Source organism: Glandiceps talaboti, chromosome 22 (assembly GCF_964340395.1).
Source record: "Glandiceps talaboti chromosome 22, keGlaTala1.1, whole genome shotgun sequence".
Lineage (NCBI taxonomy): Eukaryota > Metazoa > Hemichordata > Enteropneusta > Spengelidae > Glandiceps > Glandiceps talaboti.
This window is the reverse complement of record NC_135570.1, coordinates 7,308,464-7,326,415: the sequence shown is the minus strand read 5'-3', so window position 1 is coordinate 7,326,415 and position 17,952 is coordinate 7,308,464. Positions and strand designations below refer to the sequence as shown.

Below are 17,952 nucleotides of genomic sequence, written 5' to 3'. Positions count from 1 at the left end.
TACGTGTGTGTGTATATGTGTATGTATGTATGTATGTATGTATGTATGTATGTATGTATGTATGTATGTATGTATGTATGTATGTATGTATGTATGTAGTTAGAATACTATGTCAATTTGTACACAATTCACATACTTAATGCACAATGAATTTCATTTAGAACCAAATCTAGGTCAACAAAGAATGATAGATGTGGTGAAATGTGTACAAAGTGACTTGGAAAACAGTATCGAGATAGTTTTCCGAATTTATTGGTTAACCAAATAATTACGTCATAGTGGCAATTTACATAATGCGGTAGATCAATTCCTGAATAGAACTCTACCATTTGCTAGCTATTATTCGAAATATTTTAGTCGTTGGAAGAATTTAGTTCACACCAAAGTAAACATAAAAAAGACGTCCAATATATCTTGGGATGTGACAAACATTCAGTGTGTTTATTTTGGGAGCCGGGACATTGTGCATTACTGTGTAATATACACCGCATCGCTACGATATACATGGTTGTCGCCCCATGACAACGGCACTGTAGGTAAACAGTACATGACAACGTCTGTAGACAACCTCGTCAAGAGAGATATGTTTTATAAATAAAGCGAACTTTGGTATATTTAGAACATTTTCGTATCAGTTTTACAATTTATAGACATTCGGGATTTTGAAATGAGAAAGAATGGTTATTTACTTTATTTGTAAGCTTATACGCCTAGTTTTTTTTCCTTTGTACATTAGCATATTTGTGTAATCGCAGAACAAACAATTTGACGACGAAATATGGTGATGTATAGTCAGTTCAAAGGTTCTCTTACGTTTGCAGTAAGACTTCGGATCTACCCTCGGAAGGTGCCGAATAAAAGCCGAGGGTGACGTTCGAAACTGTCAAACTCGACCATCTTCAGTATAGCCACTTACGCATTCTTTAGTCGAACTACAGACTCATGCGAAATGAGCTACCGTCATCAGATTCGGTTAAAAGTTCGTAATGATCACGTAGGGAGATGAAAGTGTTAACATTCATGATTGTGTATCATTAATTACATTTTTGTTTGGCGCCCTCTACAGTACACCTGATATTGTTTATTTACAGACACATCGGTAGAACGGAATGCCTTGATGAGAGATGTCTATCCTAAACTAAAAGATTACTGTAAATCAAAGTATGGGTTGGAATTTCAAGTGGTTGATATGAGATGGGGTGTACGAGATGAAGCTACAGATGATCACATGACGTCAGAATTGTGCATGAAAGAAATTGCAGAATGCCAGAAAGTCTCCACTGGTCCAAATTTTGTGGTAGGTTGAATATATATGAATGTTTCTTTAACCTTCCATTTTGTGATAGTCACTGGATAACAAAGATGAGAAAGTGCGTGTGTATGTATGTATGTATGTATGTATGTATGTATGTATGTATGTATGTATGTATGTATGTATGTATGTATGTATGTATGTATGTATGTATGTGTGTGTGTGTGTGTATGTATGTATGTATGTATGTATGTATGTATGTATGTATGTATGTATGTATGTATGTATGTATGTATGTATGTATGTATGTATGTGTGTATGTATGTATGTATGTATGACTTTGTCAATGTATTTACGCATGAATAAGCAATTGCCAGTTATAGTACAGTAATACAAAATTCCGGCGGCTTGTTTTATTTCATGTTTTTTTTAATATTCCCAGACATTTTTGTGTCAAAAATACGGTTACCGTCCTTTCCCACCGAAGATTCCTGCTCCTGAATTTGAATCCATGAGACAGGTTTTGATAGAAGATGGAAAATCCGTGGAAACACTCAATGAATGGTTTCATAAAGACACCAACTCAGTCCCACCTATTTACGTACTACAACCAATTAGTTCTATATTGGTACATTTCAATGATAACGCGAATCCAGACAAAATGGACCAAGATCGCAATAAATGGTGGAGTGTATTTGAGAATATACAAGAGTCACTTAGATATGCTGCCATCATGGGTCAGAAGAAAGGGAAATTTGATGAGAACCAAGCATCTAAGTACAAAATATCAGGTATGTACCTAGTGCTTGAACATTTAAGGTATTGTATTATGCTGAGCTGTACGAGCTCTCTCTCTCTCTCTCTCTCTCTCTCTCTCTCTCTCTCTCTCTCTCTCTCTCTCTCTCTCTCTCTCTCTCTCTCTCTCTCTCTCTCTCTCAAAGGCAGACTGTATAAAACTCTGCAATTCACTATAATTATCAATTTAGAACCGTTATCAATTACGTTATGTTTTGCAGTCACCCATGATGAAGTGAAACGTGGTATTCTTGACGCTACAGGCAACAAGGAAGAACACTGTATCTGTTTCGTTCGTAAGTTTGCTGACCTTACTGAGCACGTGGGCGAAAAAGAAGTGAAAAACTTCATTGATATCAATTGGCAAGACAACAAAATTGACGAAGACGCCAAACAGCTACTAACAGATTTAAGAGATAAACGAGTCCGTGGAGTTTTGAAGCAATCTAATGTTATCGAATCTATACTTGATAAGTGGTCCGAGAAAGGAGTGGATCTAGATATTCCAGAACACAAACGGTATTTAGACAAATTCCTTGACACGTTTTACAAGACTGTCGTAAATCTCATCGATCTCGCTGCAAAGAAAGATGAAAACAACCTCAACAGTATACCCATGTATGAAGAGATCCTTCAACATCTAACTTTCTGTAAATTGAAGTGTCAATCATTTCATGGCAGAGTAGAACTCCTGACAAAAGTTCGAGGGTATATACAGGAAAGAGTCAATGGTAATCCAGCTGGGGCATACCCGATGGTACTGTATGGCGAGTCTGGTAGTGGGAAGACATCGGTGATGGCCAAAGCTGCGTTCCAGTCAGCATCAGAGTGGTTTGGTAAAAGCAATGCTGCAGTGATACTGAGATTCCTTGGTACAACGCCAGCAAGTACAGGTGTACGTCAGTTACTGAAATCAATCTGCCAACAGGTGTTAGCCATATATGGCCAGGATCCAGGAGTCGTTCCTGACGACTACTTCAGGGTTGTTCGTTGGTTTTCACAAGTTCTCAGATACGCCACCAAAGCCAAACCGCTAGTGATTTTCATCGATTCCCTTGACCAGTTATCACCGGCTGAGGGCGCACACAGAATGTCCTGGTTACCGAGGTATCTACCTCCACATGCAGCAATCGTGGTATCAACTCTCCCTATGGAATTCGGTATTTTAGAGAGGTTGAAGTCAATCCTTCCAACAGGAGCACCCCAAGCTGAAGTGACGCAATTATCGGTTGATGAAAGTACGAAGATCATCGAGTCGTGGTTGCAGACCGAAAAACGAACAGTCACAACAGAACAGAAGACCATCATATCTAATGCAATACAAAAGTGCAGTTTGCCACTATTTCTGAAGTTACTGTTTGACCAAGCTTTACGTTGGCAGTCGTATCTTCCAACATCTGAGATCAAAGTTGAACCATCAGTGAAGGGTATGATATCATTGATATTTGATCGACTGGAGCAATACCATGGTAAAACACTGGTATCACGTGCCCTAGCCTACATGACCATCTCTCAGAATGGTGTTGCTGAAGCAGAACTTGAAGATTTGCTCTCATTGGATGATGAAGTTCTCAATGAAGTCTACGCTTATTGGTTACCACCAACTAGAAGAATCCCACCACTGCTATGGACACGCATACGAGCTGAAATCAACGACTACCTAGTTGAGAGAGATGCGGAGGGGTCACGTGTCATATACTGGTATCATCGCCAATTCATTGAAGCAGCCAGAGAACGGTATTTACAAGACCCCCTGCTTGTGAAGAATTTACACGGTACGTCATCCGAGTATTACATCGGTACGTGGTCCGGAGGAACGAAAAAACCTTTCCAGTACACTTCCCTTCAAATGTCGAAATTTCAAAAACCACAGAGAGACGAGGAAGACAGGAAAGTTGGTCCCCAACCCCTAGAATTTGGAAATAGTCGCTTTAATGTCAGGAAGCTAGAGCAGTTACCATTCCATTTGATTTACACCAAAGATGCTGACCAGCTAAAGAAACATGCTCTATGTAATTTTGATTTCCTGGTGGCTAAGTTAAAGGGCATGGGTCTTGGAGAAGTTCTTCAAGATTTCGACGTGGCTCTCCAAGAGTACCCGGATGATAATGAAATACGTGACGTTGGCGATGTAATCCGCGTTGGTGCATCAGCACTAAGGGAGGCACCGGATAATCTCATCTATGAATTAATTGGAAGATTAACCAATGTCGACGGCCAGAACATCACAAAGTTGGTCTCAGATGCAGAGAAGTCAACAGCTAGTAAGACCATACCAATCCTACCATACAACCAATGTTTTCCTGAAGCTGGTGGTTTGTTGCGAACACAACTTGTCGGACACACTGCAGAAGTAATGAGTCTTGATACAACTTCAGATGGTCGACTTCTTGTTAGTGGTTCTAAGGACAAGACAGCTATTATCTGGGACCTGGAGAGCTGCACCATTCTGCACACATTGAAAGAACGCCATGATTCTCCAGTCTTTGAGGTTGCCATCACGCCAGATAATATGCTTGTTGTCACCTACAGTTACAGACGACTGGAATATCGTGACGGTAAGTTTTCAGTGGGTAAAAAAAACATAATTTGACATTTTGATTATCAAAAATATGGAAGAAAGGAAACGTGAATGCACAGACACTGCGCACTAACTACCATCCTGGTTAATGCCATCATTATGACTAACGGTTCTTTACCCAATTTTGTGAACTGAGAGAATAAGCATGATTTCTGTACGAAGTATATTGATATAATTTCAAGGAACATATGATTCTGTGATGTCTGTGAAGAAATACAAGAGGTGACATAAAGCTGTTTTGAATGTAACCAAGCAACCATTTCGATATGAAACTAATGATAAAATGTGTACTGTATTTTTATTTTCACAGAGGAATTACGTAATGAACAGATTAATGTCTGGAATGTTGAAACTGGCGAGCATTTCTTAAATCTGATGGGTCACACCGGGAAAGGTCACTGTACTATAAAATTCACATCAGATTCAAAGTTTGCAGTAAGTGAAATGTATTCAGAAAGAGTCGATCGTTCAGGACATGGCGGAGGTGGTACTTATGTCAGAGAGTTCTTCTTCGTAGTATGGAGTCTCGAAAACGGTCGTCAACTATATCCCCCAGTTCAAGCTCATAAAGGTAAAAACCTGTTTTGTTATTGCTTTCCTAATAATTTAATCAAGAGAGTGAAAGACGGAGTTGTCTTGTTTTAGCAATGGGAAACCACATGGGAGAAGACAGCACAGATAATGTTTACAGCCAGGACTTGCATCAGTTGTAGATGATTTTTCATTGTAAAGACAATAATTCGAAACACATTGCAGTAATGCACAAAGCTTTCTTAACCTTTGCTACAGGACAAATACAGGAGTATGTATCATAATCCCATCTACAGATCAATTTAATCTATATAAGTACATTTTCGAAAATGTTTGATACATGATTAGTGACATACATTGAAAATACCTCATTAGATATTATGAAATAGTTTTGATATAAATTCATCACTCCTCTTTGATTGTTTTGGGACTGTTATCAAACCAATGTTCATATTGTAATAACACTCAACTCATTGTTCAATCTTTTACCTTTTCACCTTTTGTTGTATTTTGTAGCATTCATCAATGATCTCGTTATTGCAAAATCTCAAGAAGGACGACACCTGATTGTGACGTGTGGTGCAAAAGATGACCCTAGCATTAAAATATGGGATTTATTGACCGGTAGGATGGTAAACGAGATCCTTGATCGCAGCAAACTTCAACCCACTGCATCTAGCAAACTAGCTGTCACAGCGGATGGCCATTACGTTGGTCTGCATTTTGAGAAGCATGCACTGCTGGATGTCCACACTGGCGAGTTTAGTTACTTCGATGAACGATCCCATAACAGCCCTTATGATGCAAGATTCCTGAACAACGATACACAACTGATGATCCTTGATAACTTTGGTATTATAATCTATGATGTCGTAACCATGACGACTGTCAAGAAGATGAGTATTGGTGGTGGTCATGGCGGGAAGACGTTTAAGGTTCTCTTTACAGAGGGAAGGAAACTGGTGTTAACGATCAATGAGAGTAATGAATATGGAGTAGTCTGGAAACCACCAGAGGATGGGGCAAGAGACGACTATCTCAAATTTGTGGAAAGACTTCAACACACTAAGGACGTCCAAGATATATGTATGGTCCTGCAACAGTCGAACCGATTGGTGATCACTGCATCGGATGATAAAACTATCAAGGTATGGAACATAGATGGCATCCGAGAGAAAGACAAAAAGGAACGAGATGGATATGATGATGATCTGTTTGTACCTTACTACATCAAACATCGTAACTTAGGTCGATGCGAATACAGAGTCAACCTACTCGGAGATGAAGAACGTGTGGTCATGGTCGACAGACTTGGTAAAAACCTAATCATGTATGATGTTGATAATGGAAAGCAACTGGCTAAAACTGAGTGGAAAGCTAAATACAAACACCCTGTGACCGCCATCGATACCACACCTGATGGCAGACGACTGATTGGTGTTGGCTCCTTATCTTTGAATGAATATGACACAAAGACCCTGGCTATGATTGGAGACGGTCCCAAAGAGCTGGATACACGGTGTTCAGGCATTCGGATATCCCCTGATGGCAGCTCAAGTCTACTTTTGGGTGGGGACAGCTACATTAGTGACATGTACGGCTACGACATCACCAAACAGTGGTATGGAGGAAAGTATCGTCCTGATACCAGGCCTTGTGACATATTCTTTCTGCGTGATGAGAAAGTGTTGGCACCTTGTGCAACCAGCTACGTAATATTTCACTCGAAGACCCTAGAAGTTATAGCATTTCGACGGTTAGAATTTGAACACGGTACCGATAACATGAGCTGTGCTGCACTGACGAAAGATGAGAGAGTTCTACTGGCAGCGTATCCCGATGGTGTGATCAAGTTCTTTGATGTCAGTGCTGCCAGTGATACCCCAATGGCCAGACTGCAAGCCCATGATCCTGTGAAGGAGAGCAAGTATCATGTAGATGAATACGGTGTCTCCGATATCAATTTATCGTCAAATGATAGATTCTTCGTGACGTCATCAAGTGATAAAACGGTCAGGCTATGGGATAGGGCTTCGCTTCAGAGAGTACATGTCTTCAAGGGGCATGACGATATCGTCACAATGGCCAAAATCACAGCAGACGACCAGTTTATTCTGAGTGCCGCCAAAGAGGAGGTGACAATTCGAGTATGGAGCGTTGCACTGGGAATCCAAGTCGTCAACATCTATGGCTATTCAGCCATAGAGTCCATCAATATCATCCCTAAGAAGAACAGGGTGTTCATCACCACAGCTGATGACAGAGTCTTGTTTTTCAAGGTCAACAACGTTGACAAAGGCATCCTACAGGAAAGATGGAGAAAGCAGCATGGTCACGCAAATTTACAGCCACAACAACAACAACAACAACAACAACAACAACAACAACAAAAGCAACAACAGCAAAAGCGGGGTCAGAAACAACAGAAAGCGGGACCGGCACAATCTTCTGTTTCAACGACGTCGAAATCTTGTGCTCTTCTGTAATCACCTATCGGCTCAAGAAGTTGCTGATGTTCACTTCTGATAGCACGAAATTGAAGGCTATTAAATACAAAGTTCTTCTTAGATCCACAGACAAAAATTACGTTTCCTGTGAAAACTGAAATAACTGAAAGTCTAATATAAAACACTCACATACTGAAATAGTCAGACTCTTAGTCCCCAATAGTATATGCAAACCACCACCATGATTATAGCGGTCTGACAGAGAACCGTTACCATTATGATAGCTCTATACGTTTATTTACAGAATAGAACTTATTTGCATGACATATGTAGGTCGTTACCAAAGTTGCCAATCACCTGTCCTTAGCTAAAGTTTCGAGAAATGTTTCTACTATCATATTAAATATTCGGTATGTAGACTTAACCTTTAAACGTTATGTACTTATTTAGTTATTTTCTTCCAAATCAAAGTGTGTACTGAGTCCTATTCAGGTAGAGTAGCTTTATGGGCTTGCACGAAACAAAAGACGAGGAGAATGGTTCAGAAATAATGAAATTGTGTATTTTTTACCAATCGGATACAAAACATTATTGTTGTATTGAGTCTATTTTTTGTAAATAAAATTACTCATATATATTTCAGAATGACCAAAAATCACATATAGTAAGACACTGTTTCAGGCACAAACCGACATTCATCATCAGAACTTTGAAATACCGTTATCTGTTTATTGCATGAAAAGTCATTCACTGTAGTCTGATATTAAAGTCGAGCAAGCTGTATTGTTATAGTTACTGACAGGATTCCAATCTGTGATTTCATTTTTTCTGTATTACAAATGATACAATTCAGTTAGACAAAATACTTTGCATGTCAGTAGTGCGCATGCTCTTGTGAGTAATCTCGTGACGTAAACAAGTTTTAGTGCCAAAGTATACAATGTCATCCTACATAGCAATCATTAAAAACGTTTTGATAGTGTTTCGCTGATTTTATCATTAATTTACTTATTTTTACTCACTGGTGTTATCTCCCCCACAAATGTGTTGAACTCCCATGGATGTAAAAGCAACGGGTATGTGCAGATCAAATGGGTCACTATTCCATGCTCAAATCCTAAACAAGGGTCGGCTTTTCATCTAAAAATTCCCTAATCATGCATTCATGGGCTTGATAACATGGGAAATGTCTTCATGGTTTAGAAACACCTTCACATCATCAGAATAAAGGTAACTGAACGACTAGAAATCCCTTACAATGGGTCTGGTTTTTTGGATTGTACATACATACATGTAGGTAGATGTTTTGAAATTGGGACCTCACACCCCAGTCTGAAAATTTGGGAAGTACCCGGGGGGGGGGGGGGGGGGAGACAGACCTCCTCAAGAAGTGACCTGATTTTTTTTCTAATTTGTGTTATATTTTTTCTTTGCCTTTTTCACCTGTCAAACCATACAATATGTTGTCAGACCTGTATTTAGAACTAGTTTACCTTTGTTCACATATCAAATCATGTATGATGTTGAAGTGTCAGAATTTGATGACATTTTCCTTTGTTCAATGCACTTATCAATTCATGCATGGTATTAATTATTAACCATGTCACCAATCACTAGGGGAGTCCCACACAATGACGTTACACTCACAGATCAAAACTGGCGCAGCAGTTTCATAAAGTTTTATAACAGCACAGAACTATAAAACTTATGCCGTCAAAGAGATCATAAAGTTACTGGATTCCGGTGTATATGGAATAGATTTATCGAGCCGAATTATCGACACAGAGGGCGGAGTTCATGGCCACGACTACAGATTGCAACACAATGGCAGATTTGGAAGGTATGACAATCATGTGACTACGAATCATCGTTTATAGTTCATATTACACATTAAAGTATAGCATCACAAAAGTCGTTATATTGAAAAATTAGATGCAAATATCCGAGTATCCGTGAAAATCAATATTATGAATTAGTGATATTGATTTTAAAATGCCACTAATTGATACCAACAGCTGTGTCGTAGATACTACATTTGTATTACCATATCTTATGTATTGATATCACTACATGTATAGTTAATGGATACTTTACCGCCATAATACAAACTAACGAATAATCGTCAATACACGAATGCTACTACTCTCGAATGGTAATCAGGGTCTCAGTTTAAAAGATTAGACGCAATCTAAACTAGGGGACTACGGCTGCGTCATGCTGATATAAGCTATCGAATGGACGTTGGTTTAGTTGTACAGTGGAAGTATGTTATACTTCCATGGTTGTACTCACAGTAGGGTGACATTTTTTTATGACTTCCATGATCTTGCAGACTAGTAGTAATACGCCAAACACGATGTTGCGATATTAATGTCCATTTCTCTTTAATGGCTGGCTGGCTCTTTTTTTTAAATCTGTTTTCAAATGTTTGTTGTCATGGTTATTACAGTCTTTAGCTTTATGTTTGTATAGTCAGCTAGTTTGAAAATCATTACATCTGTGAATTTTTGTGTGCAAAAATACTGGGTTTAGATAAAGATTTGACAACTATTCATCGCAGTCTCAGCATTTTATGTCGAAATGTTTTGTTTAATACGTCGATTACACATTCAAAGTTAAGTTCTCTACACCCGCTTTTGAAATTAAAGTAGTCCATGTCAGTAAGTGTAGTAAGCCCACACTACGACATTTTTTTCATATTCGTCGCACATTCGGGGTTTAGTGTTAGGAAATAGCTGTAAATTCCTTGCTGAATGTTCTTGGCGAAATGTTTTGGCAAAAATAAATAACAACGGTTACCGTTGTTCATATGGTATGAATTTGGTATGTTTCGCAGTGAATATTTCATCTTCATTTCCTCCTGTGTATAGGGTCTATGGGTGAACAAACATAAGTCTGTCATTTTCTCATAACATAAACAAATTTAAAACTACCCGCATAGTCATTTTAACAGGTGCAAATATAATACATTACTTAATTCTATCTACGGGGGTCATCGATAATGCTTCTGAGCGTACCACGAGCCCACTCTGTTTATTTGCGGATATACATCATATGTATATAAATACATAACGAAAAATGTTTTTTGGGTAATACATTCACATAAAACAAACACACTTATGTACTTTAGACATTCAGAACACTGAAATCGATAGGCCATCAAATATTCGTAGAAATATTTGAGAGTCAATTGCGTACGATGACACCGGTACTACGAATTGGAGATAAGACAACCGTACCAAAGGTAAATACATAATATTATGTACGTATCCAGTGTAGTACCGAACCTTTCATATGTTAGTGTTCACTGGCTCTGTTTGATACAACCGTACAGAAACAATAAAAAATTACAAATTGAAAGATGAAATAGACAGATGAGGCTTAGCGCTACTTCACCATGACATACCTTTATTTAATAAACTTTTCAAAAATACCTATTTCCTAAAGCCTGTTAGCGCCGCCATTTGTATAGGTTAGAGTTCGACAAGACACATCCTCATGGATAAATATGTGAGAAGCGAAGTATTCATAAAGATCTCTTATTTAATTATCGAACACAAACGGCCTTGAGAAGTCAACATTGGTTGGTTTGATTAGTGACAGTGTCAAAACTGTGACTCAGGGGCCAACAGAATAGTTTGAAATGCAACGGTTTCGCAGTAAAACTTTTCCTTCAGGAAATAGACAATTGCAGCAAATGAGTTACAAAGCTCCCTATTGGTCAATACATTGGGGTCAACAACATATTCACAATTCATAAATTCCATACAATAATACTACTTTATATCGCTATTTTTTACCCCTCCCCCTCCCCCTGCAAAAATACGCTGTTGATTCTTTCTCACGTGACTAAACTCTTATATGATTATTCTGATATCGGAGTGACTCGTATCTTGGCAATGTTCCCGAAAGATTGCGAAATACTGAAACTAATATTAGAGCTGAAATTATTATTATTTCAGGAAATAGTCGGAATTTTATGCGATTGTACTTTAAATTTAAAAAAATATATATCGACCCCCCCCCCCCTAGATAATATACTTGTCGGTCACAAAATACTTCTGTGAGAGTTTGATGAGGTGTAAAAGAATTAAATTAATTAGACGAACACGTTATGCAGTCTATAAAGGCCTGTTTTCTCTCTGGAATATGATTTTCTTTTAAAAAGCGACCACAGTTGAGGCAAATGCATGAATATAACACGGAAATAGAAGTAAATTGTTACCATTTTACTATTTGGCATGCAAAAAAATGTTTAGAGTCAGGGGCTTAAACTATAGGATAGGTCGGGTTATTGGAAATACTTTATTTTATTTGGCCTCAAAGACCTAATAGTATTGGGATATTATTGAAGATTGATACGATTGTTAGGTGCTCACTTTTGTGTTATTTTTTCTGATGGAATATGAATCATTAAGATGTGACATTGAATTGAAACACTACAGTCAAAACTTCATTAAGGGTGGGGTGAGATAACTTAAAAGTAGATTTACATGTTTTGTATATTTTTCTGTTTACTGTTCTGCGTTTAATATTAAAGATGTTATGGCAGAACTTGATGTGAAAGACACGCCAAAGTCAGTCAATGAAGATGGAGGCGACAATGCAGATGACATGGGGTCAAAGGTGGAACTAACCAAGGAAGTCAACAATAATGAATTACAAGCACTTCATGACGATTTGGCAGATGAAACAGATGCCAGAGTATCTGGGTAAGAATTTTGCATTTCTGCTAATACTAATTCTAAAAATAATGCCATGGACGGATGGACAACAGTTTCGGATCCATTGTAAGGATCCTATATTTTACCCACGCTCACTATGAATTCCTTTCCAATAACGTTGTTTTATTTTATTTTTGATAAATCCTAGGCGAAAAGTTACAGAGAAAGGTCGAAGCAAGTAAGTATTGTTACTTTGCCTAACTCAACGAATATTCACATTGTAGAAAGAGTAATTGAATATACACTCCTATCATCTCTCGTTTAGGTGTTCATTCAAACAGATTGATCTAAAACCAAATAATATTTGTAACATTGACGTTCCACTCCTCCCCTTCTCTCTCACACACGATCATTTACATTGTGTTTGTTGGTATATTTGTTTTAAGAAATAAAGATGGTACTGCAACACACGACATTCTCTCAAAATGTCTGGAAGATCAGTATGACATGTCACATCCCAAAAGAGGCTACGCTATTATAATCAATAACAAGGAGTTCGAGCCAGGTACCAGGATGGGTACACGTAATGGCACTGACGTCGATGCGCAACGATTGGCTGATAGTTTTACCAAACTTGGATTTGAGATCAAAATGTACAAAGATATGACAATCCGTAAGATGAAAGCCATCATGCAAATACGTACGTTTTGGTATTTTAATTGTCATATTATACTTATGGTTAGTGGAGTGTGCCTGTTGGGGTGTAGGTAGATGTTGGGATACATTGAAAGCTGCATGCCTTGTTTTGGTATGCCATATATGGATAGACGCATGACTTGTTTTGGAATGCCATATATGGATAGATGCACGACTTGTTTTGCAATACCATATATGGATGACCGTATGTATACCTTGCTGTCTAATGCCGTACTTGAATAGTAAATATAGCTGCATGCTTTGTTTGCAATACCATAATATTTATGTAGACAGCATTTCGTCTTGTTTGCTAATGCCATATATGGATAGCTGCATGCCTTGTTTGGTAATGATATACTGGATAACATTCGGACTTGAATGCCATATATGGAGAGCTATATGCCTTATTTGGTAATGCTATATGTAGATAGCGTGATTATGACTTGAATACCATATATGGATAGCTGTAACACCATAAACAGATAGTTGTATGCCTTGTTTCATGCCCTGCTTTCCTTGAAATAGTATATTTTTCATTTCATATCCGACTTGTTATTTATGTTGTACTCTCTCGTTAATAGAAGCATGTGATGACCACACAGACAAAGACTGTATTGCAGTAGCTATATTAAGTCATGGCGATGAAGATGAAGTGGCGGCAACAGATGGTTACATACCAACCAAAGAACTGATTGAACAGTTGCGAGGTGACAAATGCAAGACTCTGATTGGGAAACCCAAATTGTTTTTCATACAAGTATGTACTTTTACTAAGTACTGTATAATAATAATAATAATAATAATGATGATGATGATAATAATAATAATAATAATAATGGAGTAAAAGCTATATCAATAGACTTCATACCAACAAGTGTGCATTATTAAGGTTGATATATGTACAAAATTATGGTATTGCCCAATTACCGAAAATCATTGCTAATGCAAATTATTCATTAAAGCTGTAAGTAAGCTACATCAACAGACTTTATATGATCCGGACATATGCACTTTCTTATGGTTAATGTATATACTAAATAATACTGAAATTGAAGTATGCATTCTTAAGATACAACCTAACTACCGAAAATCATTGCTTCTGCAATTTATTCATGGAAGCTGTTGGAATTTGGAGTATGCTAAGTTATCCTAATTACTCACATTTAATTATGCAAATGACTAATTAATATTCACTGGATGGTTGCCAAAATCTAGTCAGTTCTTGTTAGTACCATATGACAGATGGCAAGTTTCATTAGAATCGATGCAGTAGTTGAGATACCGTGTCCACAGACAGACAGACAGGTAGGTAGACAGACAGACAGACAGACAGACAGACAGAGGCATAACATAACCTTCCATTACGGGATGTAAAAAGAGTGGTCCGTCATGTCGACACCTCTCACACCACCATCTCCAATGCAAATGGATGATTCAGTTTTCAACAAAGGGTTTATCCTAAGTGCACAGAGAGATGCCATTGCTAGCAAAATCACACCCTACTTACACACAACAGACCGACAAGAGCCAAAGCCTTGAATTTGTCATTCCTGTTGTATATCTGAGTTGAATCTCAACCCCCGTAAGGAGTACGGTGCCCAGAGATATACGTGCAGGAAAACGACACAACCTTCCACCACCTCAAAACAAGCCAGAAAATCCCACGCTGGCAAAAATGACAAAAACATGTGAATAATACTCTCAACAGGACAAACACCAGGCAATATTTCGATGGCTAATAATCTTAGGGTCGTCTTAGTCTCATCGAAAGTGTGACCGACAACTACATTGTGCTTTTGTTTATACGCCCGATATCAGCCAAGTTGTATGACAACAAAGTCGGCTATAACTTTGCCCAAATTTCTTGAATTTTCGCCAAACCTCCGTCGAGTGTAGACTTTGCTCCCTCAATCGTCTTGAGATGATTCTTTTGAGCTCAGTTAGGATCTTAGGATAGAATTCTCTGGAAAAATGTCGACGATGAGTTCACCATTCCGCTCAGGTGGCCATGCCAGGTTGAAGAGGGTGTGACTGTCTTCTGTTGGGGAATTTCCATTCGGATCACGTTATGCTAATCTGACCAATCAGATTCAGCCACGCCCTCCCGGCCACGCCTCCCGGAAAGCATTATCCCCAAGGCAACACACAGATCAGACGCTGAGGTCACATGTCAATTATTTTGTATTTTGAATCAAGCTGAACCATGGCATTCCATCTTTGAATATTGAAACAACAAAAGGGACTAGTCAGTGGTAATAAATGTTACAAAATATTGATAGAATACTTTCACTGAAGTTAATAATTAACTACCGAACATTAATAACTAAATTAATTCATGTATTAGGTTATTGGAATAGCCCTGGAAAACCATCTCAACGCCCCAAAATATTTGTTTTATTTACATGGTAATATGATTATAATATGATTATGAATATTTTATTGAGGCATAGTTGATCATAATCACCAAAAATTACACTTGTCGTTATATATTGTCACCATATAGGCTTGCAGAGGACAGAAATATGACGAAGGGGCTGTTTTGCACAATGGGAAAGATGAAACAGATGCAGCACCAAGAATCCAACGTATTCCTTTAGAGGCTGACTTCCTTATTTGCTATTCAACCGTACCTGGTGAGTAACAATTTGAATATTTAGTCTACCACGTGACATGCGCAGTTCTTCTATCTGTGATAGAGGGAATGCGAATCTCCTAACTGTTAATACGGGCAAAACGGTGCATTATCGGTCATTTACAAAATATTTGTCCAGAATTTTATGCAAATTACATGAATACACAAACAGTAAATTTTGAAAAATGACGTGTGTTATTTGACTGACATCTATAAAATGTTTTTTTTCTACCATTGTTTACATCAATATCATTTGCAGGGTACTATTCGTGGAGAAATGTTGGCAATGGTTCTTGGTTCATCCAGTCTCTGTGTGACGTCATTGATAACCACGGTGACACCATGGACGTGCTACGTATGATGACGCGTGTTTGCAGAAAGGTCGCCTACAAGTTTGAGTCCAACACTGGTGACGATACAAGTAGTGAGAAGAAACAGATACCATGTATTGAAACAAGGTTGACGAAAGATTTATACTTTACCGCTAAACCACCAGAACAACAAAAACGAAGAGTAACCACAATCTAGACCAACAATTAAGTATTACCATATATGGCAGTAAGAGTACAACTTACACAAATGCCAACAATCAAGAACCCCTGTCTGAGTTCAAAGGTCAAATAAAAATGTGTGTATCCGATAACCCGACCGACCCATGTTTAAGCCGCCGACCCTAAACACTTTTACTTTCAAAAAAGGAGTGAGACTTTGCTTCTATTTCCATGTAAATTTTATTGCCTAAGTATCTCCAGTCATTTTTTTTAAATAGTGAAAGGTAATCTTACCCAGTTTGTTATTCCAGTTTGGGGAGATTCAAAGTGGGTATGTTTTTACGAGGCGCTTACATTTTCTCAAAACTTCTTTCTTATTTTACAGTATATATTTACAGTGTATATTAAGTATTGGTCCCATTTTGTGTTTAGCCTCATATTGACAGAATATAGCAACATTAGTTGACATTTCAATCAAAGAAGTACGGTAAATGTTACTAAAACACTCTCAAATACAGATTGCTTGTAAACTTACTGTTCAACGTTTGGTCACAGCCGTCGACATTTACTCACAAACAAGAACTCATACGTGTATAGACACATATAGTCTTTCGAACACACAGACAGACAGACAGACAGACAGACAGACAGACAGACAGACAGACAGACAGACAGACAGACAGAGACAGACATACATACATACATACATACATACATACATACATACATACATACATACATAAAGACAGACAGACAGACAGACAGACAGACAGATAGATACATATTACACAGACACACACACACATCTATCAAATGAATTTACCAAGTTTAGATCGCTGTATCCACGGACCTCTTAATTTGCCACATCAATATCAAAAGAATAGTCTATCCCAGATAGAGAGTGCATAAATATATATTAATATTAGGTTAGTGCAGTGAGTCAATTAAGTTGGTCCATGGGTACAGTTATTTAAATATAGTGTGTCTTATTTAGAGGATTTATTTCAGCAACAAATTGGATGTGTGGATTACAAATCCAGTGTTCTTTTGTTTTGATTCAAGATGTATATTATGAACATGGGATTTTATTACAAAAAATAAACTAGAATTATTGTGCAATATTCAAAGAGATAATTACTAATATACGCCTTTTATATGTATGTATGTATGTATGTATGTATGTATGTATGTATGTATGTATGTATGTATGTATGTATGTATGTATGTATGTATGTATGTATGTATGTATGTATGTATGTATGTATGTGTGTATGTATATATGTGTGTATGTATGTATGTATGTATGTATGTATGTATGTATGTATGTATGTGTGTATGTATGTTTGTGTGTGTGTGTATGTATGTATGTATGTATGTATGTATGTATGTATGTATGTACGTATGTGTGTGTATGTATGTATGTATGTATGTATGTATGTATGTATGTATGTATGTATGCGTATACGTATGTATAAATGTGTACATATGACAACGTATGCATGATTACATAGCAATGTAGATTTTCTGTACATTCCAACAGGTGGTCAGTACACATACATATAACTGGCGCCCTCTATGGTTGGTACAAAGGTATTTTTGAAACATAGGGTGTAAAGTAATACTAAGTTTTAATTTCGCAGTTATATTTACTTCAATGCAAACACTGTGTACTAGTACTTTCCTATTTGATGAAGTAACATATTTATATAACGCTATGCTTCTTTGTAGACATTGTTTTTAACTCTGATATTTTAAAAGTCCCCAGTCAAGAAAATCAATTCATTTGTTACTGATAGACAGATATTAAAACATTTCATGATTTCACGTAACAGAAATTTCACGTAAAAAATACCAAATTAAAGT

At 37.5% G+C, this 17,952-nt stretch overlaps 2 protein-coding genes across 2 annotated transcripts; both read left to right on the top strand.

Annotated features, from left to right (window-relative positions):
- Positions 1 to 1,117: 1,117 nt before the first annotated feature.
- On the top strand, positions 1,118 to 7,645 carry LOC144452483 (NACHT domain- and WD repeat-containing protein 1-like). The gene is made up of 5 exons (XM_078143581.1): positions 1,118 to 1,297; positions 1,695 to 2,043; positions 2,269 to 4,605; positions 4,939 to 5,199; positions 5,676 to 7,645. The coding sequence occupies exons 1-5, from the start codon at positions 1,118 to 1,120 to the stop codon at positions 7,643 to 7,645; spliced, it is 5,097 nt and encodes a 1,698-aa protein (XP_077999707.1).
- A 1,785-nt stretch (positions 7,646 to 9,430) lies between these two features.
- Positions 9,431 to 16,126, top strand: LOC144452482 (caspase-7-like). The gene is made up of 6 exons (XM_078143579.1): positions 9,431 to 9,446; positions 12,147 to 12,318; positions 12,717 to 12,970; positions 13,548 to 13,723; positions 15,470 to 15,599; positions 15,858 to 16,126. Exons 1-6 carry the CDS (start codon positions 9,431 to 9,433, stop codon positions 16,124 to 16,126), a joined length of 1,017 nt encoding a protein of 338 aa, XP_077999705.1.
- Positions 16,127 to 17,952: the final 1,826 nt, after the last annotated feature.